Below are 23552 nucleotides of genomic sequence, written 5' to 3'. Positions count from 1 at the left end.
ATAGCAGCAATGTCCACAATAGCCAAACTGTGGAAAGAGCCAAGATGTCCATCGACAGATGATGGATAAAGAAGAGGTGGTATATATATACAATGGAATATTATGCAGCCATCAAAAGGAATGAGATCTTGCCATTTGCAACAATGTGGTTGGAACTGGAGGGTATTATGTTGAGCGAAATAAGTCAAAGAAAGAAAGACATGTATCATACGACCTCACTGATATGAGGAATTCTTAATCGCAGGAAACAAACTGAGGGTTGCTGGAGTGGGGGGTGGGGTGGGAGGGATGGGGTGACTGGGTGATAGACACTGGGGAGGGTATGTGCTCTGGTAAGCTCTGTGAATTGTGCAAGACTGTTGAATCTCAGATCTGTACCTCTGAAACAAATAATGCAATATATGTTAAGAAAAAAAAAAAGAAGAAGAAGAAGAAGGTAGCAGGAGGGGAAGAATGAAGTGGGGGAAATCGGAGGGGTAGACGAACCATGAGAGACGATGGACTCTGAAAAACAAACAGGGTTCTAGAGGGGAGGGGGGTGGGAGAATGGGTTAGCCTGGTGGCGGGTATTGAGGAGGGCACATTCTGCATGGAGCACTGGGTGTTATGCACAAACAATGAATCATGGAACACTACATCTAAAACTAATGATGTAATGTAGGGGATTAACATAAGAATTAAAAAAAAGATAACATTGTTTTAGCTGCAAGGAGTTTGATACCAGTCGCTTTGTTTGACCTTGTACATATGTGCCCAACATCTGAACTTTAATATCTCCAGCAACTCATTTCCTGTTCTATTTGAATTTACCTATTCATTGCTCAAGTAAGAGTTTTCTGTAGTTTCAGACCTTGTGTCTGTCCTGTTCAAAGTCATGGGCTTACCACTGAGTCCTGAACCCACCAAGCATGGAAGGTGTTCTGAAAAGATCCCGTCAATAAGCTTAAATCTCACCTTTCTGTAGTTAGCAAGTGTATCTCTAATGGCCAGGCTGAAAATGACCAGACTCTGCTTGTAATAACTTTTTTTCAGTAATATGTGTAATCAAACAACACCTATGTGGATCATGAAAGTAACATGGGAATTGCTTTCAGGGCAGCCTGTGAATCTTCTGCCCTCAAAGATTGTTCCAAACAGTAGCAACAATATGTGTAGCCAAGTGCAAAGGTTTTTCTTGGAGATTTCACTTCCCCTTCTAGTACTGTACTTTATCTCTACTTTTGAACCCTCAACCAATATTTATCTGGTCTCATGGTGTACCTAGAAAGATACTTAGCATCACTCTGCGCATAAAACATCTGATACGATTTTTTGACTCAAGCTATCACATTTGAAATACTTAAATAGGAGTTAAAAATGGAATGTTTCAACTGTGAATGATCATTATTTATTATTTAGCATCAGAATAAATTTTAGAAGCATAAGAAAATGACAGATCTTACTCCTTTTTTATTTTCCAACTGTGTTGTATTATCAATTCATTCACCTTCTTTGAGTCATTTTCCTTATCCATGAATTTGGATAGAAAGCCAAGAGTTAAGCTTCAAAATTGGATGGATAATGAAAGAGTTTGGGAACCTCCACAGGGACCTAAGGCAGGAGTATAGATCATCAGTTTAATATTTTTTAAAATGTATTCCAGAAAACAAATTTTGAATTTGTTATTCAGCTCATTGTATTCTTTGCATTTTCAGGACAGAAGGAGTAATCCATATGAATTCCAGGGATATTCCATGCCCTGGTTAATTTTGACATCCTCATGTACTCCTTATATTGCCATGAGCAGCATTGATGATTATAAGGTAATAATGAAACCTTAATTACTTTGTATGAATTGAAGCTGAAGGGTAATATGATGATAAGATTTTCCTATCATTAGGAAAATGATAGGGCTATTTATATGCGTTTAATAGAGCAGCCAACTCAGCAATAAGTCCTAAGATACAAAATTTTTTTAAGTCTTTATAAATATAGGGATAAATAAATAGATTACAGATAGAGAATGATTCTAAAATTTACATGGATATGCAGAGCCTAGAATAGACAAAATAACTTTGAAAAAGAAAAAAACAATGTTGGGTGAGTTATGCTTCTGACTTCAAGGCTTACTACAAAGTTATAGGAATGAAGAATGTGTTGTATTTATTTAGGAGAGTTATATGGGCATATGAAATGAAATAGACAATTCAGGTATTATCAGTTGAATTTCAGTAAAACTACCAGGGAATTCAGCAAAATTTACCAGAACAACCTGATATTGGTATGAGGAAAAAAGAATGTTCTCAACACTCACCTCATGCCATACTCAAAATTATTTTGAAATAAATCATAGATTTTGTGGTAGGCAGTTATTTCCTAGATGGGACAGAATAAGCATATACCTTCAGAGAAAATGAGAACTTGAACCTCATCAAAGTTAAAACCTTTTGCTCTTTGTAAAACACCAATAATAAAATAAAAAACTTTGGGCTGGGAGAAAAATATTCACAATACTCATTCATCTAACAAAAGCCTTGTATCATGCTTGCGTTGGTAGCACATAAACTAAAATTGGGAAGATACGCAGAAGAGTAATATGGTCCCTACACAAGGATGTCACAAAAATTTGTGAAGCATTCCATATTAAAAAAAAAAAAAAAAGATTTGTGTCAAGAATATAAAGAACTCTTACTAATAGAAGATAGCCTAGTTTTAAAGATGGGCAATAAAAGACAGCCTAATCTTAAAGAGAGCCTAATTTTAATAAAATATAGCCTCAGTAATAAAAGATAGCCTAATTTTAAAGATGGGCAAATATTTGAACAAACACTTCACCAAAGAAGATATATAGAAGGAAAATGCTCCAATAAAAAGATGGCTGATATCATGAGTAATCAGGAAAATAGCCCCAATGAAGTCCCTCTGCTCATTAAATAAAATGAATAACATTAACATGACTGAAAATATCAAGTTTGTGAGGATATGGAGACACTGGAACTCTTATGCATTGTTGGCGGGAATGTAAAATGCACAGTCACTTTTGGCTCTGTCTTATAAAATTAAAAATATATTTATTGTATGGTCCAGAATTTCTCTCCTAAGTATTTACCTGGGAGAAAAGAAAACATCTTTCCACATACAGACTGGTACATTACTATTCTTGGTAACTTTATTCATAATAGCCTACAATCTGAAACAGCCCCAATTTCCATCAAGCTGTGAATTGATAAATAAATTCTTGTGAAGGAACAACTAAAACTGCATCAGCATTGGTACAACTCACAACCATTACACTGAGGGAACGAAGACAGAAAAGAGTAAATCCTGAATGATTTCATTTATAGGAAATTCTCAGAAAGGTAAAATGAATTCGTAGTGACAGAAAGCAGACCTGTGGTTTCTTGCAACCAGTGCTAAAGGCTATTGACTACAAAGGAGCATGGGAAGTTGGGGGTTGGCGGGTAATGAAAATGCTCTATACTTTGTGAGTGTGAGACAAGAATACATGCATTTGTCAAACCCCTTGCAACTCTATACTTAACGGGGATATTTTTTATTGTTTCAAAATTACATTTCAAAAAAGTTAATGAAAAAGAGATGACTGAAATAAAAGGAAATGGTATTTTGAAAATGTGAGAACTTAGATAAAAAATAAATTTCAATGTTTAACTGACAATCTGTTTATACATTTTCATTCACAGACACTCTTTCATTAATCCCAATGAATTTTTAATGTATCTACACATATTTGGAGCATCTTGTAAGGTGAAGATTCTGATTCAGTATAGAATCAGTGGGTGAAGACACTGGGTGAAGACAAATTTTGAGTGGCAGTCATAGGGTGGTGAATTTATGACTAATCAACCCAGGCCAACTCACGTTAGTTTTATTTACAGATCTTAATAGAATATCCTTTAATGGTTCCATTTTTGTAACTTATTACACAAAATGACCTTGCATAACCATCTTTATCTGTTTCAAACTTCCTCCCTCTCCCAAGTAATTCTGTTGTCCAAGGGAAGGGTGTGTTATCTAGATAATGTCCTCTTCTCTTCCTAGTGTAGAACCTCCAGGAATCTTGGGGAATGCCATTTGCTGGCCTGATGTGACTGTCAGTCATCCTGGTGTTAACATAGTACCAATTTAAAAATGTCTCCCATGGGAAACACAAACACTCTCTTTCTCTGGCCACAATTCTATCATGGTTCTCCCAACACCGTGGCCACTGTCTGTCTGCCTCCGTTGGAACTTCTAATTCTTCTCCATTGTGCCTAAATTCTGGAACCCCTCAGAGCTGATCTCGTAGCTCTCTCATCATGCTAGAGTCATTCTCTCCTTGGCAAGCTCATCGAACCCAAGGGCTTCAAACCCCCTTTACCTAACCCGTCACTCACAGCTTTGACCCCAGCCCAGATCTCTAATTTCTAACATTACCTCCAGGGCTGATCCGAACTCCCTTCCCAGGGTTGCTACTGGGAGCAGCATCACAGACTCAAACTTCACGTCTCCAAAGCTGAATTTATGATATTCTTGAATGTGTACCCCCTTCCATATTTCCTGCCTCCATAGATGGCAGCACCATGTACTCAGGTGCTCTGTCAGTAACCTAAAACCACAATTCGTCCCTCTCATGGCTTCAACCACAGATCAGTCCAGCACCAGAACCTTGTCAGTTGTGTGAACCGAACAGGCCTATGCTGGGAGATTTTGATATGTATCCTTAGATCAGATTACATCTAAGATGGGAGCCTCATTTAGCTAATCAGAGACCACCAGCAAATGAATTTAACTATTTATAAGTAGTTAAGTAGTATTTTTAAATAGTTGATAAGTAGTTTTAAAATATGTAATTTAGTATGTTTATTCAGAGAATGACAAGGAATGCAAAATACATAATATTTATGAATGTAATAATAATATATATATATTTATTATATACAAAGAGACAGCACAAGTCTCTCCCCAAAGATGATGTATTTTATATATATAAAATACTATATCTTATTTATGATTATATTCTCCATAAATATATAAAATAATATGTATTCTTATATACATATAAAATTGCTTTATTCTTTTAATTATAAGTAAATGATGCATTAGGGTCATTTTGGCATAGCACACATTCAGATATTTATTACCCATCCAAATATTTATGCATACATACATCAATATTATTACATTCATAAATATCATGTATTTTGTATTCCTTGTTATTCTCTGAATAAACATACCAAATCCATATTTTATTTATTTTTTTTTTTTAAAGATTTTATTTATTTATTTGAGATAGAGAGAATGAGATACAGAGAGCATGAGAGGGAGGAGGGTCAGAGGGAGAAGCAGACTCCCTGCCGAGCAGGGAGCCCGATGCGGGACTCGATCCCGGGACTCCAGGATCATGACCTGAGCCGAAGGCAGTCGCTTAACCAACTGAGCCACCCAGGCGCCCCCAAATCCATATTTTAAAATTACTTATCAAGTGATGTGGGGTTTGGCACAAATTAAACAATTATAATAAACAATTAAACAAGTTTGAATATATTTTTTCTTTCAAAAATAATTAAATTCAGGGCGCCTGGGTGGCTCAGTCGGTTAAGGGTCTGCTGCCTTCAGCTCAGGTCATGATGTTCGGGTCCGGGGATCGAGCCCCGCGTGGGGCTCCCTGCTCAGTGGAGAGTCTGCTTCTCCCTCTGTTCCTCCTCCACTCATACTCTCTCTCTCTCTCTCTTTTGGTCTCTCAAATAAATAAAATCTTTAAAAAAAAATAATTAATTTGCTGATAGTCTCTGATTAGCCAAATGAGGCTTCTGTCTGAGATGTAATTTGATTTACGCTCCCATACATCATTAATCTCTATATTGTTTACTGCAGCGCTAATGCCTTGATTACACTTAGCTCTTCCCTTCACATATTTCTACCAGGTATGTGATGAACATCAGTGTTGTTAATCAAAGCAGCAAACTGATCACTTATGTTTGGAATTATCCGTATCCCTTGGTCCAGATGATGCATATAGCATGACACAGAACTATTACAAATGAAAATTTTGTTTGAATATTTCCTTACATAAGCCATATTTTCTTAAGCCTCAAGTTGAAATGCCACTTTGTATCTTTGCTGTTTTTTAATCAGAGCAAAGCTCAGTCCCAGCTACGGATTTCGGGCCTCTTCCCTTCTGCCTACTGGTGTGGGCAGGCGCTGGTGGATGTTCCAATGTACTGCTTGATCTTCCTTCTTATGTATTTGATGGACTATGGTTTAAATGCCCAAGACACTCTATTTACAGTTGTAAATCAGATTATACAAGTAAGTGACCATCTTCACAGAACAAATACCCTGTATGATTTAATGGAAACATGTTTGCATTGATACTTACATTGTCATAAATGAAATAACTGTAGAACCCTGTGCTCTAACAATCTTTTGGACCCTAACATTTTCTTGGAGTGCATTTGTCTTTAACTAAACATTCCTGTTGATTTCAGATCCTGTGTGCGGTTGGCTATGCCGCCTCCCTTATCTTCTTGACATATGTGATTTCATTCATTTTTCTCAAGGGGAAAAGAAATAGTGGCATTTGGTCTTTTTGCTTCTGTATGGTAAGTATATTTCTTGTGAACATTCATTTTATACATTTATATACACAATTCTGAGCCAGTACTTTAAAATGTGCCCTCAGTAGAATGAAAAATTAGTATTACAGTCTAAAGTATTTTGTTTTCCTTAGGTAGGATCCTTTTCAAAATCTGCATCTTTTTCCTCTTCCTAATTTCTACCCTTGTCTCTTTTAAAATTTGCTAAATTGTTTCTAGAACCATAAAGTATTTGCTAGAAGGAAACCTGGAAGCCATTTGTGTCTTCTTTTTACTGAAAAAGAAATAAGCACAAAGACCTCCACAAAGATAATACAGGATAACAAATATTGTTGCTAACATAGTTAAAACTAGAAACTACTTCTCCATACTCTACTAGAATTAATTCCATAAAAGCAACACTTATTTTATCTAAATGAGGAAGGAAAAATACGTGTTATCTCCTAGTATCTATTCTGATTCCCTGTCATTTCAACTGCCAAAGGGTAAATTATCATTTCAACAAATATTAGTTGGCTTCCAACAATGTGTCACAAACGAAGATCGATAATGCAGAAAAAATAAGTTTCAACCCCGAGAGGGCACTCAGAGGGTAAACAGAGAAGTAAATAGCCACTTACTAAAGCAAAGTGATAAGGAAAAGATTATCTCCTTTTAAAAGATTGTTTCTATGACAACCAGAGAAGGGAAAGATTAACTCATGAAAATGAGAGCACAGATTTCCTTGAGGAACTGAAACCTGAAGAGTAAGATTTTAGTAGCTGGAGAAGACTGATGAGTCAGTGAATGAACAGAAACTCAGGCGAGAAAGTCCAGGCTTATCCTGGGAACTGGTAATAATCTGGCATGGATAAGGGAAGAGAACAAAGTGCAGCGTGGGCATGGCCCTAGTTATAAAAATATTGGTTGCAACCACATTGGCCTTTAATCATGCACTCAAGAATTTATTCTACAGGCTGTGGGAAGCCACGGAAGCTTAGAGGGCAGAAAAGAAATTCGATCAGAAATACACTTTTAGGGGCGCCTGGGTGGCTCAGTTGATTAAGCAGCGGACTCTTTGATTGCAGCTCAGGTCATGATCTCAGGGTCTTGAGATCAAGCCCCACATCCGGCTCCATGCTCAGTGGGGAGTCTGCTTGAGATTCTCCTTCTCTCTATGCCCCACCCCCCGCTCGCTTGCTCTCTCTCTCTCGAATAAATAAATAAATCTTTAAAAAAAAAGAAAGAAAGAAAGAAATATACTTTTAGGGAGAATATGCTGAATGCCATAAAAATGGTAATTTGTAACAGAAAGAAGTACAAAAACTGTTAGGAAGCTTTTATCATTGCAATGTTTTAGAAGAAAAAGTCGAGAAAAAGGGGATACCAATACCCTTGTCCCTGTAACTATCTCTTATTCCTGAATTTTGAATTTGAGTACTTCCACTGAAGCCACTCCGGGTTGCTCCATGCTTCTCTTTCCCCACTGGTGTCCCTAACAGAAGTCTTCTCTGTTGCCGTTGCATGATTTCCAGGAGATATCAATTTGTGTTCCCTCTGATTATTGCTTATCTACTAATTTTACCTCCAAAACCAATATAATGCCAACTTTCTTCCCTTTCTGTAATGAAAGTAAGTTATGTATTAGATCCTAGATTTGTCCAGTCATGTCTCATTCATGACACTCCCAGTTAAAGGAATCTGGCTAAGTCCCTGAGAGAACATGTCGATGGAGATACGCTGAATCCCTTGCGTTTCTGAGGTGGGAGTTGAAATTAGGAATATCCTCAAGATGAGCCATCTCAATTTGGAGCATATGTGGAAATGCAGAGTGGTTAACGTGCATGTTCATATCTCCTTTAGATCACCATCTTCTCTGTGTTTATATTGCTGTTTGAGCGCTATGGACATGTCACGCTGTACTGTGTCACCTTTTTAGTACCACATGCCACGTTAATTGGCTGTATGTTCTTCTATTTTCAGGTAAGTAATGCTGCTGTCTGCCCCAGTGTCCTGGGAACTCTTAACCAGTTGTGGAAGCTATGCCTGGGGGGCTCTCCTCCATGCTGAATATACATGGCATTTAAAGATTTCTACCTCATGGATTCCAGCTGAATTCCTTCCAGATAGGGCAGTGTGCTCCAGCTGAATCATGTTAGAAAACCTGGCCCTAGTCCATGTGTGGGGAGACAGGGTAATAGGTGGTGGGAAATAGAGCAGCAAATAGGCAAATGAAATACCCCTAATCTTTGGGATCTCAAGATTCTAGAGAGGCATTCAATAGGAATAAAATCTCCACCCCCCCCCCTTTTTTTTCTAGATAGAAAAGCATCAACTTCTACAACTATATAGATATAGATGTAGAAGTATCAACTTCTACAAATATATAGATATAGATGTAGAAGTATGGACTTCTACGAAAGGAACAAAGATACAGTACGTGAGTGAAGATGGGGAAAGGGAGGGGAAAAAAAAGGAAGGGGCCTTCTGAAGGATCAATGGACATAGGAAGGTATATGAAGCTCTGGGGGATAAGGAGAAAGACTGTTTCTCTCTCATTATTTGGGGAGGCTAACACAGATACCCAAGATTGTCTCACCAGGTAAGGAGTAATTGCTAAACCTTTTATTTGTGCTTCAAATAAAAGCACAGTGCCTCATAGACCTTGGGAGGAAGGAATACCCCTCTTGCTACACATTTTGGAATAGACATCTACCAATACCCATGGTGAAATCAGGGCATGTGTTAGTAGGACCGTTCAGTGGGTCGGTTCACAATTATATAGATAAAATCCATGAAACCAAAAAACTTCCTATTTAACCATTGTTCTTTTCCTTTTGCAGGTGTTCATATTTTATTTCCAGAATGAAGAATCAAGAAGTATAGAGCTATTTCTGGTATTCTTAATTGTAAGAACACACTTGTCTTTAACAATCTTCGTGTCTTTTACTATACTGAAACTTTTTACTTCCTGTACACACAGTGAAACTTTTTTTTTTATTAAGGTAAGCATATGGATATTTGTAGCCCATGGAGATAAAGTATTTGTAAAATACAGAACAAATTTTTCTCTAAAGATTGACTGACCAGATAATAGGCTTCCCAAATTTTGAAAACACTGTACCACTATTAGCATAAGTGACATAAAGTAATGGTATTCCATAATTATATTTGTTTCCAATGCTCTGTAAACAAGATTGAAAGTGAATTTGATAGTTTCACAAATTTAAAATAGATCATTGGAAATTCGTAATGGTTTTTCCAACTGTATCTTTGGAGAAGTCCAACTACTTCTAATTCACTTCTGATGTGAAACATTTTTCTTGGAGTGTTTCTAATCATGCATCTCTCTCTCTCTTCCTAGCCTTTCCTTCATTTTGTCATCTTCCTTTTTATTCTTCAATGTCTGGAATGGAAGTTTGGAAAGAAACCAATGAGGAAGGATCCCTTCTTTAGGTTGGGAGAGATCAAATTGGCTTCTTTTATTTCAGTCATTAACACTTAAAATTTTTTTCCTGCATAAATTAACAGTCAGTAAAGAACTGCCAAGTCTGAGGTAACAACCATATGCCAATACAAAAAATAGAGATCTAGGTACCTAAATCAAAGAGGATTTTAAGTAGAGAGGGAAACAGACCTGAAACATTGATTATTAAGGGCTCTGACACCATGTGCAGTAAAAGGGTGGGAAAAGCTACATGCCGCTACTTCAATTTAAATAGTAATCCATTTAAATAGATTCGTAGTTGAAGGAATGCTGCCAATCCAGGAAGGAAGGATGGAATGATCAATAGGCCAAAGACAGCAGTAATTGTCCCCTTTTTCTGTGGTAGTAAGAAGCCCAACTGGTGGATCACAGATTGGTCCAGTTATTAATGGGACTTAAAAGCTGAGACTGTCTTTTTACACCATGTAAGGACACGGCCATAAGCATCTTATTCCCTCTGTGTCTCCCATTGGTTTCATCTTTACCTATTATAGACGGTTGAGTGGGCAACTTGCAAGATGACCTTTAACTATTTATCTATTCATCTTTAACTATTATAGACAGGTGAGTGGGCAAGGAGAAAGATGACCTTTAAGAAATCTAAGATCAATATGGGGGATTAGATTGAGGTAAGAGAGAATAGAATGACCTATATATGGGTATGAAGGACCAGACTTAAAGTGGAGGAGAAAGTGAATCTGACACACATTCCCAAGAAATGGCCAGGTTTCCAAGGAGATCAAGCATCTAACTTGTATTTTCTGAGACCATCCTGACTTCAAATACTCTGACTCATTATCCCCATGGGAATGTAATATTGCCAACATGGCAGTGGTATTAAAGCTAAGGTTTCCCGAAAGATTACATCATTAAACTATGCTATTAAAATCTTCTGTTAGATAATAGATACTAAGCTGCCCAGTGATAATGGAAAAAGAATCTTCCACAGATAAGTAGGATGAAAGGTATGTACGAAGCAAGGGTCACTAAATATAGCAGTACCCTTGATAGGAACTAGGTTGGGAAGGGAGGAAGAGTCACCTCACTGAAAGGAGGTTATGATAGTTTATTAATTACCCAGCCTACTCAAAGCATAAGATTTAAAGAATGCACTATTCTTAATACAAGGATGAAAACCCCGTATCGATGATTCATGGATGGCTCTTGACTCTAGAATTTCTCCAAGAAGCAACGATGTTTATCAAAATCCAGAAGCACCAGAAGGGGAGGATGAAGATGTTCAACTGGAAAGAATGAGAACAGCAGATGCCTTGAATTCCACAAACTTTGATGAGGTAACACCTATGAAGTACTCATTTCATCAAATAACACAAACGTTGGTCAGTTAACGTAGTCAGTCTACGAGTCTGAGCCTCAAATAATCCTGTCCATACAAGCACAGATCATGACTTCCTTTTAGTAAGTAATCATCTTGTTGACATTGAAACAAACAGATTAAAAGTCACGTCACCTCAGTTTGTTGTCCTTGGAGTAAAAACCAAGAAACGGAGTACAACTGAAGTTGCAAAAGCCAAGAAAGAACTTTATTTTATTTTTTAAAGATTTTATTTATTTATTTGAAACAGCACACATGCAGGGGTAGAGGAGGTGGGGGTCGCGGGAGGGAGAAGCAGACTCTCTGCTGAGCAGGGAGTCCTAGTGGGGCTCGATCCCAGGACCCTGAGATCATGACCTGAGCTGAAGGCAGACGCTTCACTGACTGAGCCAGCCAGGTGCCCCAGAACTTGTGAATTTTAGAATGGGAAAAAAGTGACACATTAGCACTACTCCTTGGAGAATGGCACTGTACAGACTGCAGGGAAAAGTCTGGTCACAGCCCGTTGTCTTGTCCTTAGAGTAAGACTCAGTACTTCTCCAAGTCTCTTTGCTCCTGTTCTGCACAGAATAATGTGCTTCTGAGTAACTGCCTTGGTAGGAGGGGAAAACGACCATCTCTTCTCTCCAAGACTGAGTACCAGGATTGGAGAATGGCCAGGAAAGGTGTCCCCTCATGGAAGGTCTCCTGTGATGGCATGGCTTGTGTTGTGAGGGGCCACACCAATGGGAGGACAGAGCTTCAAAGTTCATGGAGAGAATTAAGGTCTGATGTGATTTACCTACAGAAACCGGTCATTATCTCCAGCTGCCTGCGCAAAGAGTATGCAGGGAAAAGGAAATGCTGCTTTTCCAAGAGGAATAAGAAAATCGCCACAAGAAATGTCTCTTTCTGTGTTAGAAAAGGTTTGACCCCTATGGCCCTTCCCCTGGTGGCCTGGGGCCCTCGTGAGCTTTATTATGTCTTGATGAGAATCGTTCTGTACATCGCCTCTTGGTTTCCCACACAGACCCATCAGCAGGTGACCTTGACAGCACCTTCGACATGTCCCATTTCTAAGTTGAATTAATCAACATCTACACGGAAACCATAAGCACTATTAAAACAAACCACTGAAGCCATGACGTATCTATTTCGTGAGCATGATTGATTTCCTAGTGTTTGTTCTATTTCATAAGAGAACGAACTGGGGTTGTGCCCAGTGCAGTCTGAAGGCTTGACCAGCAGCTGTTGAGATGACCTCATTTTGTGTACTGACCACAGAACTTAGAGTCACAGGAGACAGAGTCTGACACACTGGCTTCCAAGAGGGGCTTTATCCCTTCCCATCGGTGTGACCGTGGGCAGCTAACCTCATCTCTGAGAGCCGTCCCCAGATATGTACACAGGGATTATGACAACAACCTCTCAGGCTTGACGAGTAGATGAGACACTGTATATAAAGCACAGAGCACAACACTTGTCACATAGCAAGACTTCAGACTGTTTTATTCTTAATTTTACTATTAAAGTCAATTCATATTAAGTGCAACCAATTTTTTTTTCAGGTGAGGTTTTAGGATTATTAGGACACAACGGAGCTGGGAAGAGCACATCCATTAAGGTGGTAACTGGAGACACGAAACTGACTGCCGGACAGGTAGATGAATTGTGCAGAGAATGTGCTATCTCGTGGTGCTCAGAATAAACTTGTAAGATGTGAAAGCTTTGTAAAGAGCAAATCTCATTTAGTCATTAGATGACAGAAGTAGTTAAAGTTGCAGACTAACATCTTCACAAAGTTAACATGTTCATACATGGAAAAATTAATCACTGGCAGGGAATAATTACTTATGCCTTCAATGACATCTAGAGGGAATGTCCAGTATCTGATCAGAAATCAACATCAGAATCTATACAGGCCTTAGTTATCATACCATAAAACACATGGAGTTGCACTTTTTTTTTCTTGGCAACCATCTGTTTCCATGTATTAACAGTGAGTGCAGTGTAACACATTACATTTTTGGTTTTGATTTTTTTTTTTGAAGATTTTATTTATTTATTTGAGAGAGAGAGACAGAGCACAAGCAGGGAGAGGGGCAGATGGAGAAGGAGAAGCAGACTCCCCACCGAGCAGGGAGCCGGACGCGGGACTCGATCCCAGGACCCTGGGATCATGACCTGAGCCGAAGGCAGACGCTTAACCAACTGAGCCACCCAGGCGCCCCCTTGATTTTTTTTTTAATGGAAGTATAGTTGACATACAGGATTTGTACTTTCAATGGGCATTGTCTTCCCAGTATGTAATGCTTTAATCTTGAATTAAAATAAAAAAAAAAACCTTTATTAAGCCATTATATTCATTGTCCTCCACAAAGTGCTTGGATCCTGAGACATATATTTTTGTAGAAATACACTATTTCTTGGGAGTGTTTTCAAAGAATGATTCAAAATTGAGCAACAGGGATACGAAGTGAACTTGAGTCCTACATGCAGTTGAACCATATAAGATGGTCAGACACCAGAAAAAGAGCTGAGATTTAGTAAAGAGGGAGACAACACAATAGAGTATAGAGAACATATTTCCCTCCAAATTCTATGGCAGAAAATAGACCGCTTTAAGAGCTCCTTTGGAAAGGATGTCCAGGGATTTTAGAGAACAGAATATAAGGCAGAGAGAGGTCTTTGGCACCACACCAGGGCAGAGGGGGTGGTGCTCAAGCCCAGAAGGGAAAAGACCTCCAGGAATGTGATTGATAAATATGCCACCAAAGACGGAGGAGAAAATAAATATTCCAAAGCTGAGATGAGAGCACGTGATGGTGAACAGGGCTGCTCAGGGATGTTGGTGGCTCGCTCAACCCTAACTGGACTCCTTAGCTTAGTGGGGACTACGCTCCAACTGAGTCACCATCTGGACCCTAAATCATTATTTCATTTCTCATTAAGCATGGGCAAAAAAGGAGGTAGTAACTGTTCACAGATATATGATAATGAACTATTTAAAAGGTAAGTAAGATCTGAGTTAACAAAGCGAACTCTTTGTGTCATGAAATTAGCTTTAATCAGATCAGCCAGTGTGATCTTTATAAACAATACCATCATCCTACTTCAATATTTTCAACAACCTCTTACTGCACTAAGGCTGAAGGACCCCCCTCCCCACATCCCTCTGGCTCGTCCGGAGGGGCCGATTATCATATCCCTTCCTCACTCTGCACCAGGCCCCAAGCTTTGCTTCGGGTCTAAAAACAGATCGAGCTTCATCAGGGCACAGCGCTTTGCTCTGCTCCAAATTCCTTTCGTCTGGGCTTTTCCATGGTAGGTGCCCTGTCCCTCTTCTGCCCCAGTGGTCCCTCAGCAGACAGGCCCTCTCTAATCATCCTACCTAGTGATGTTAGTTAGTCCCCGCCCCCAGCATCCTGACTACTTCCATTACAACACCACTTAGGAGCTGTCTGTATTCCAGCCGCTCATTTTTCTACTTGTTTATTGCCCAGTTTGCTCAGCAGAATGAAAACGCAAGTAACAAGGGTGCTGGCTATTCCATTCCCCACTGTATCCAAAGCAGACGGCACAACATTTGTTACGTGCTCAGAAGACACGCGCTCACTGAGTGTGTTCAATAGTGAGGAATTCCGTTCATAAATTCATATACTTGTTTCCTGATTGTGATAAAAAAAAATTGGATATAACCGGTTGGCCATGATGGCAAGACATATTTGCGAGATACTTGATTTTTCAGCTTAGATTAAGGGGTGCACACACTTGTTTTCATGTGTTTACTCTCTGACAACCTCTCTCCAACACAGAATGATTATAGATTATTCAGCCCAATTAGGACTTAGAGAGTTTCTAGTTTTTCTAGGTTTGTAAGGAGAAAGAGGCCATTTGGGGTGCCTGGGTGGCTCAGTCGTTAAGTGTCTGCCTTCGGCTCAGGTCATGATCCCGGGGTCCTGGGATCGAGCCCCACATCGGGCTCACTGCTCCACGGGAAGCTTGCTTCTCTCTCTCCCACTCCCCCTGCTTGTGTTCCCTCTCTCGCTGTGTCTCTCTCTGTCAAATAAATAAATAAAATCTTAAAAAAAAAAAAAAAAGGAAGCCATTGAGAAATGCAGGAAAGACAAACCCAGAAGGCAGGCTCTGAGAGTGAACTTTTCTCTGCAGGTCCTACTTAAAGGGAGCAGCGGGGAGGGCTCCTTGGGCTTCCTAGGGTACTGTCCCCAGGAGAACGTGCTGTGGCCCAATCTGACCATGAAGGAGCACCTGGAGGTGTTTGCTGCCATTAAAGGGCTGAGGAAAGCGGACGCAGCCATCACCATCTCGAGGTGGGTGGGAGCCACACCTGTTCTATACCTGCGGGGGCAGGAGACGGTTGGGAGTGAGGAGCTTCACTGTCAGTTCAGGACAGGAGACTGAACCCTGACCCAGATCACACTGGGTAGATTCCCCTCTAGAAACTGGTTTCCCAGATTTCAAAGTGTTAATTTTCTTCTCATAGTAAATATAAAAATAGTAACCGTTGGTGAAAGTTATCAAAAATACTAAAATTTAAGTATAAAGTCTTTCTCATAGACCAACTATTTAAAAATCATGAAATGGGCTTATATTCTTTTAAAAGGGAAAACTATCTGGAGGGATCAAACCAGCCAGTTTAAGATTGCCTGGCCTGGGGCCCCTAGGTGGCTCAGTCAGTTAAGCGTCTGCCTTCAGCTTAGGTCATGATCTGGGGTCCTGAGATCAAGCCCCGGGTTGGGCTCCCTGCTCAGTGGGCAGTCAGCTTCTCCCTCTCTCTCTGCCCCTCCCCCCCAATAAATAAATAAACTCTTTTTAAAAAATTGCCTGGCATCTATTTTCTGAACTGCATTTCTGAGCTCTGCTCCCCATTCCTGTGCTAGGTGGCCCATCCTCCTACCAACTTCCTTACTGCGATGCTCCATTGTGTTTGCTCCAGATTGGTGGATGCGCTCAAGCTGCAGGACCAGCTGAAGCTGCCCGTGAAGGCCTTATCCGAGGGAATAAAGAGGAAGGTAAGGGGGGCGGGGCTCAGTGTTACTCTGCACACCCCACACGTCGGTGCCAGACATGCTGTTCTCCCGTTCCAGGTGTGCTTCACGCTGAGCATCCTGGGAAACCCATCGGTGGTGCTTCTGGACGAGCCGTCCACGGGGGTGGACCCCGAGGGGCAGCAGCAGATGTGGTGAGGGACGCTATCCAGTCACGGACGGCCCCAAAGCCTTGCAGGAAATTTGTGAATTGTTTTACTTGTGTAAAAATGGTCCCTTAAACTGTTTCTTAATGTGGGGGGGGGGGGGGGAGGGAGAACACCTCTCAATATCATTAGTAACACCAATATTTTGCGAAACAAACACCAACCCTCTCCCTGATAATATTTCATCATTGAAGAAAAAATAAGCATTGGCAGGACCCGGACACACTCACTGTAAGTAGTACCATTGGCCCAGTGATCTTTTAGGTAGGGGTGGTGCATCCCTGGGCCACGGGGACCGTGGCCAGTGCTGGGGGAGGGGGGAGTGGTAATTCCCATTAGGTTGTAAAGGTGGGGGCGGGTTCTGGATGTTATCTTGAATATTTATTCTGCATTTATTTTCTCCTACTAGGTTGTGACCCCCCCTGTTGTTGAATTCTGTCTCTCTGGCACAGCCCTTTCATGAACAGTCTCTTGCTCAGCATTTCTCTCTCAACACAAGCTCGGGATAAACTCTGTGTTCCCGGACAGCTCCTCTTCTAGTGCCTGCCTCCGCCTCACGCCCTCACCTGGCTCGCCCTTCCTCCTCCCACCTGCCCTCTCAAGGGTCCTCCCTTGCTTGAGCTCCTTTTGCTAATTACTCACAGGCATGCCGGTTAAAAATTCTTTTCCCCGCCCATCTATGATTAATTCGAAATCTTTCTTCACTGCAAATGGTCTTTTGACGATTTAGGCAGGTGATCCGGGCCACCTTCAAAGACACAGAGAGGGGCGCCCTCCTGACGACCCACTACATGGCAGAGGCTGAGGCCGTGTGTGATCGCGTGGCCATCATGGTGTCCGGGAAGCTGAGGTGGGTGCCCGTCCCCGCCCACACATCCCCCCCCCCCCCCCCGCCGGCAACAGGTGCATGGCTGGAGGAGTTTGTCCGCGCACAGCACGACTATAGCTACTGCATCTGGGTCTAACAGTGACACCCTGGAGACAACCCTAGCAGCAAATCAGGAGTCTCAAACATTGTGTGCCCGGTCTCTTTCCCCCTTCTGTGACGACCTCATCCTCCTCTGACCTCCAGATGTATCGGTTCCATCGAACACCTGAAGAGTAAATTTGGTAAGAATTATCTGCTGGAGATGAAGGTGAAGACCACGGAGCAGAGGGAAAGCCTCCATCGTGAAATTCTGAGGGTTTTCCCCCAGGCTGCCCAGCAGGAAAGGTAAAGTTGGCTGCTGAGTTTGATCTGATACCAAATGTCAGCTTTTCCTTGCTGGTTTCATTCATTTGTTGTCATTAGAGTCCATATTTAGCCCAAAAGGAAACCTAAAAGAAAGTATCTGTTGGACACTGCAGAAACTAAATTAGAGAAGAGGAGAGCTGGATGGAAAATCGGAGGTAGCATGTGTTGCAGTCTTACTAGCTGCAAGATACCATCCTGGTCTCGTGCTGTCGTATTTAATCCGCACTGAAACTTTCCAAGGTAGACACTGTTTTTCCATTGAAAAATGAGATGATTTCAAAAAAGCATTGTGAGCATCTGGCCACTACAAGGACCTTAATAAATGGAATTGATTTTTATCTTTAAGCATAGGAAACTGAGAAGTTAGGTCACACGACAGCTAACAAAGGGCATAGGTAGAATAGAAAGCTAATTATTTTCTTTCAAATCTATTAACACTTCCAGTTTTATGCACAGTCTGGTCATGGAACAGTTCTCAGGAAAATCATACAGTAGAAATCAAAGATTAACGTTAGAGTCATTTTTAACACCTCGAATTTACTGCAGAAGACAGATGATTTAGGAGTTGGGGAAAACAGATAGAAAAGAGTAATAATAAGTCATAACAATATGGTGGGAAAATATATTTCTACACTGGAGTATAAATGTCAAAGCAAATGCTGTATCTCAATGTGCAGCCCACGACCAAATAGAAATAGGTCATAAAGGCACAGGGAATGAGCAGAATAGATGAGAATGATCGCCCCATAAATAGAGGAAACAGTATCTTATGAAATGAAATCAAAATCTTCCTGATTTTCAAATGATAAAAAGACAAACGTTAATCTGGGAAACAAATTATTTTAAAAAAAAAAAAAACTGTTCCCGAACATTATTTGGTGCTGAATTCCTGGCGATTTCCAGTCTCCTCATCAGAGACTCAATGATAACCTAAATTAGAAAAGTAGTTTGGCAATGAATCATGGAACACTGCATCAAAAACTAATGATGTAATGGATGGTGATTAACATAACATAATAAAAAGAAAAAAGTAGTTTGGGTAACATGGGGCAAGGTTGGAGAGGTAAGAGTTCTCTAGAGAAAAGACTTAGACCCCCACCTGAGTTGAGTGACTTTAAGAAACTATGTAGCATCAGTCCCTGGTGGAAGATGAAGCTCGAGAAGCAAGTGTTCAGCTGAAAAGATAAGATGGCAGGCAACTTTGGAAATGTCCACGTTTCATCTGCCCCACACCCGCTCCTCTCCATCCTGAGCCTCTCCCCTCACCGGGTTCTCCTTGTGAACAGCCTCACCCTAGGCATTTCGCCTGCCCCACACTGACTCTTATTTATCAGGGTAACGACCAGAGACAGGGTCGCAGCCAGCTTGCCTCTGCAAGTGATATCAGCCTCAGCCCCGCCTCTGTCCCTGCAGGTACTCTTCTGTGATGGTCTATAAACTGCCAGTGGAAAATGTGCGACCTTTAGCGCAAGCTTTCTGCATGTTAGAGAAGGGTAAGAGCGATAAACTTTGAAATGAGATCCCAGGAAGCAGATAATTCCAGATCATAGACTAATCCATCGGCCTGACAAAAACAGAATGGGAGCTAAGGTGTTAATTTTAAAGATTTTATTTGTTTATTTATTTTAAGAGAAAGAGCACGAGTGGGCAGAGTGGGGGAGAGAGAGAGAGAGAATCTCAAGCAGACTCCGTGCTCAGCATGGAGCCCAACACGGGGCTTGATCCCACGACCCTGAGATCCTGACCTGAGCCGAAATCAAGAGTCAGACACTTAATTGACTGTGCCACCCAGGCACCTCTAAGGTGTTAATTTTTAAAGTTAAAAATTGCCAATTGAACTTTAGGGGCACAAAAAAATCAAAGAAGTGGAGGTATTCTGTGTTGGGATGTTGGGGGGGCAGGGGCTTAATGGGAGTGATTTTACTTTTGCTTTGTGGGGTTTTTGCATGTGTTTTTGTTTTATATATACAATATATATACACATATATATATATATATACACATATATATACACATATATATATGGAAAACCTAAATCAAAATTCAGTTGTGTATGCATTCAAGGAGGACACTTTCTTTGGGAACATTGATGCATGATACATGTTTACAGTTTAATTTTATATGGACTTGCATGTTACTTATGGCCTTAGGCTGTGTATTAAGAAACTGGCCTCCTGTCTGGTTATTAAAACAATCTTCCTGTGTCTGTTGCACTTCACAGCTAGCCACACTGCATCTGTCATCACCACCCCGTGTTTGTCTTGCCACCTGAGCTCATTAACTCTGCCTCTCTGAACTGTGCTAGCTGGAACTCCCTCCCTATATGCTCTTTTCATTGTCACGGCTCAGTGACCTTTTTGCCTGCTTGTCACCTTCCCTAGGGAAGAGATTCAAGTCTCCTGGTTCTAGAAGACTCTTTGTACTCCTGCCGATAGCATTGATGGCCACAGGGACACCCCCTTTCCATTCTCTGCACCGAGCACCCCAACCTTCTGGACCATGTGATCATGCAAACACTCCCAGATTGGCACCGTGGCCAGTACTGGCCTGGTACTGTTGGTGACATTTCCAGGCTGCTGCCTCCTATCAGGGCTCTGACTACCCTTCCCATCTATTCTGGTCAAGGAGAAAGGTTTTCAACTCACTTAGGAGCAAGAGGTCACGGTAGAAAGAGGGTCACAAAGGATACCTGCTCCCCAGGAAACCTCAGACATCTTTCTCCATAATCTTCTGAGGCTTCCCTTTGCAAAACATGTCTTCCTTCCACCTCTTCTTATGCTCAGTGTGCAAAAGCACTAGCTCACACGTACCGGGAAGGAAACCTTTGCAGCACTGTTTCCTGCTTAAGTAGAAATCTCCAACACTGTGCTAAATGAGCATAGCGTGCATACTTTTCTCCCCAAACCCAAGTGAATGCATGGGTGTATTTTTAACTGCATGCCATACTTAAATCAGGAACATTTTTATCTAAACATTTTTATGTAAGATTTTTAAAAAATTGCTATTTGTACGGTATGCTGACTTCTGAGACTGTCTGGGTATAAAAATAGATGAACTCCTAACGTCCGTCCGTCCTTCTGCAGTTAAACAGATCTTCGACCTGGAGGAGTACAGCCTCTCCCAGTCCACCCTGGAGCAGGTGGGTCAGTGTGCGTGACTTGGTTCATTCATGCACTATAAATGCACAGTGTGAGCGGACTCTTTGCACTCACTTGGAGCTACGGAGACAGCGTGGCATCTCTCCCCCTTTATTTCTTGTCCGTCTCAGGTTTTCCTGGAACTCTCCAAGGAACAGGAGCTGGATGACTTTGATGAAGAACTTGACCCTTCAGTGAGGAGGAAACTCCTCCCACAGGAAGACCCTTAAAGCCCAAATACCCTATGTTTCCATTCAAGCATGTGGTTATTTTTTAAGACATTGATTTTTATAGCATCAATGTCATATTTTTAGCAACTGTATTATAAACACTGACATGGTTCTTCCTGTGGTGGAGAGGAGCGGGGAGCAATGCCTGGGCAGTCCCAGCTACCACGTGGACAGAGGCCCGTGGCTGAGCCCTCCTCCCAGTCACTGCCTCTGTGTCTCTGCAGGTCACCCTGATTCCACTTTTCTGTACAATACTGAATAAATAAATTTACTTTTATGAGGTCGTTTCATTTTTTTTTTTGAGTACCATAAGCACATTTTGTCTAATTTATCAAAACCTTAAAAAATACTTTTTTCTAACCTAGGCTGGGAAGTCCGTACATTTATTCTTCTACAAGTTTGATACTTTGTGAAGCTGGTATTTTAGTAAGAACTTTAAGTGATCATGTCAAAAGCATCATACTTTTTAAAATAGATTTTCGTGTATATTCTTATGGCTTAAAAATATTAAACCATCATTGGCCATAATATCTGATATCAATATATTTGAAAACGTATCTGCTGGTAACAATCAATAGTATAGACATAGTCTGATACTTGCTATTAGGAATTTATTGTACTTTTTGAATTTCTGTGAATCAGTGAAGTCCCACTTTCATTGTATTTTAAAATCAAGGCTTTAGAGTTGCCTGTTTTTGTAACTGACCTTTTGTGGATATTTGCCACTTGGTCTAAGAATATTGATCCATGTAGTAAGAAGTCAAATGATCAAGTTGGTGGGAAATACAAATCTTGTATGTGCAGTTTTGAAATACATTCTCTATTTCAAGTATTTTCACGTGTCTTTTTCTCGACTAAGTGGCCTCCCTATTTACAAATTCATTGAAATCAAATTGAAAAAAGTTCTGATATAAGAGCTAGTTTACTGCTTTCATCAACATGTTACCAAATGTAAAGAAAGAAAAAACACCACACCATGATTAAGGAAGTTAAAGGTGGTGGCAAACAGAGACATTTCCTAGAACTGTGTTGTTGTTGTTGTTGTTTTAAATACTGGCTGTGATTACCTTGCATAAAATGTAGTTAAACAAGATTTTCTGAGTTGTGAAGATGATTCTCTGAGCAGATTTCACCTCCGGTTCTGACTTTGCATGTCCTTTCTTCCCTTTGGAATCCCTGACCCTCTCAGACTCAGATAATTTTGAGCAGCTCAGAAAATTCTGTTCTGGAGAGCACACCTCCCACGCTCTCTTCCCAAGGTCCATTTGCTCATCTTGTGCTGGTGTGTGGTATGTGCCGGCAGGCTGGTTTGTGCAAGGGCACCCTGATTGCCCCTTCAGTCTCTCTTGAGAAGGTAGGGATCCTGTCCTCCCTCTGTATTCTTACCAAGCAGAACATGCCAAAGAACATGCTGTTCAGTGTTCAAGGTCAGGGCTCCAGGGGTGGCCAACCTGGAGGGGCTCCTTTGTAACAAAGACTATCCAGATGGCAGGATTTGCCCTCCTGGGAGCGCTGCTCGTGCAAGAAGGGGAGAAGCTACGAGTGAGTAGTTGCGAAGCGAGTTACCATGCTATGCAACCTCACTGCAGATGGGTCCCTGCAGCGGATGCTTTGTCCCAGTCGCCGCTCCTGGACACCCAGTGCATAAGGTCCCCCCAGTAAACCTACATCTCCATCGCCATCTTGGGTCATCTCTTCAGTCTTTCTGGGCCATCACCCACCCTCGGCTTAGAGTCTGCGTGGTTGGGGGACACAGCTAAGGACCAAAACATGAGCAAAACTCAGTTCCTGCCTTCAGCAACTGATGCTGTGTGGCACAGTGGTTTAGAGGTCGACCTAAATTCAGTCTGGGGTCTACCATTTACTACTTGTGCACCCCTAGTTTACTGTCTTCAGCACGGAGCCTACTAGTACCCACCTCGGAGGGTTACCGCGACCACCCAAAGCGACAAACGCGGTAACAGCGTCAACTGCTGTTCAGCTGTTAACCAGCGTCCAGTGACTCCAAGAAGTGCTCCCCTGCCCCGGATGGCTCCCTCTCTCTCCCATAGGGCCTCAGTTCTCAAGGATGCATCGACATGGACCTGTTTCACCACATTTCCTAAGGGCCAGCCAAGGTATCTGTAAATAACAACACCAAACAGACTTATTTTCAGACACAAGCCATGTCTCCTTGACGTCCTACAGCTGGTTGAAAAATAAAGATCTGGGGGCACCTGGGTGGCTCAGTTGGTTGGGCGACTGCCTTCGGCTCAGGTCATGATCCTGGAGACGCGGGATCGAGTTCCGCATCGGGCTTCCTGCTCGGCAGGGAGTCTGTTTCTCCCTCTGACCCTCCCCCCTCTCCTGCTCTCTCTCTCTCTCTCATTCTCTCTCTCTC

General features: G+C 41.3%; 2 protein-coding genes and 1 non-coding gene across 3 annotated transcripts in view; all 3 read left to right on the top strand.

Annotated features, from left to right (window-relative positions):
- Window positions 1–17307, top strand: part of LOC110570367 (ABC-type organic anion transporter ABCA8-like) — a 49044-nt gene extending 31737 nt beyond the window's left edge. Inside the window, exons 17-28 of the mRNA XM_044921846.1 lie at window positions 1695–1802; window positions 6115–6288; window positions 6468–6581; window positions 8418–8537; window positions 9398–9463; window positions 9919–10010; window positions 11216–11336; window positions 12165–12282; window positions 12925–13016; window positions 15527–15687; window positions 16314–16389; window positions 16465–17307. Coding sequence (XP_044777781.1) covers window positions 1695–1802; window positions 6115–6288; window positions 6468–6581; window positions 8418–8537; window positions 9398–9463; window positions 9919–10010; window positions 11216–11336; window positions 12165–12282; window positions 12925–13016; window positions 15527–15687; window positions 16314–16389; window positions 16465–16563 — 1341 coding nt within the window. The 3' untranslated portion in view covers window positions 16564–17307. The remainder of the gene's footprint in view (window positions 1–1694; window positions 1803–6114; window positions 6289–6467; window positions 6582–8417; window positions 8538–9397; window positions 9464–9918; window positions 10011–11215; window positions 11337–12164; window positions 12283–12924; window positions 13017–15526; window positions 15688–16313; window positions 16390–16464) is intronic.
- LOC123326759 lies at window positions 2521–2627 on the top strand. The gene has a single exon (XR_006541306.1). It is a non-coding gene; the product is annotated as a U6 spliceosomal RNA (small nuclear RNA).
- LOC123326742 (ABC-type organic anion transporter ABCA8-like) lies at window positions 17158–21445 on the top strand. Its single transcript, XM_044921643.1, has 6 exons — window positions 17158–17215; window positions 17302–17421; window positions 17644–17784; window positions 19219–19298; window positions 20889–20944; window positions 21074–21445. Exons 2-6 carry the CDS (start codon window positions 17363–17365, stop codon window positions 21170–21172), a joined length of 435 nt encoding a protein of 144 aa, XP_044777578.1. The 5' UTR covers window positions 17158–17215; window positions 17302–17362; the 3' UTR covers window positions 21173–21445.
- Window positions 21446–23552: the final 2107 nt, after the last annotated feature.

This window comes from Neomonachus schauinslandi, chromosome 15, assembly GCF_002201575.2.
Source record: "Neomonachus schauinslandi chromosome 15, ASM220157v2, whole genome shotgun sequence".
Classification (NCBI taxonomy): domain Eukaryota; kingdom Metazoa; phylum Chordata; class Mammalia; order Carnivora; family Phocidae; genus Neomonachus; species Neomonachus schauinslandi.
The sequence above is the reverse complement of the archived record's forward strand: the minus strand, read 5'-3'. Positions and strand labels throughout refer to the sequence as shown.

What these genes read in the sequence shown, in the direction of transcription:
- LOC123326742 (XM_044921643.1), top strand. Translation starts at nt 17,363, where the DNA reads ATGGCAGAGGCTGAGGCCGTGTGTGATCGCGTGGCCATCATGGTGTCC. An exon ending in CAGGCTGCCCAGCAGGAAAG is followed by an intron (nt 17,785 to 19,218) that starts GTAAAGTTGGCT and finishes CTGTCCCTGCAG; the next exon opens with GTACTCTTCTGTGATGGTCT. An exon ending in CCCAGTCCACCCTGGAGCAG is followed by an intron (nt 20,945 to 21,073) that starts GTGGGTCAGTGT and finishes TGTCCGTCTCAG; the next exon opens with GTTTTCCTGGAACTCTCCAA.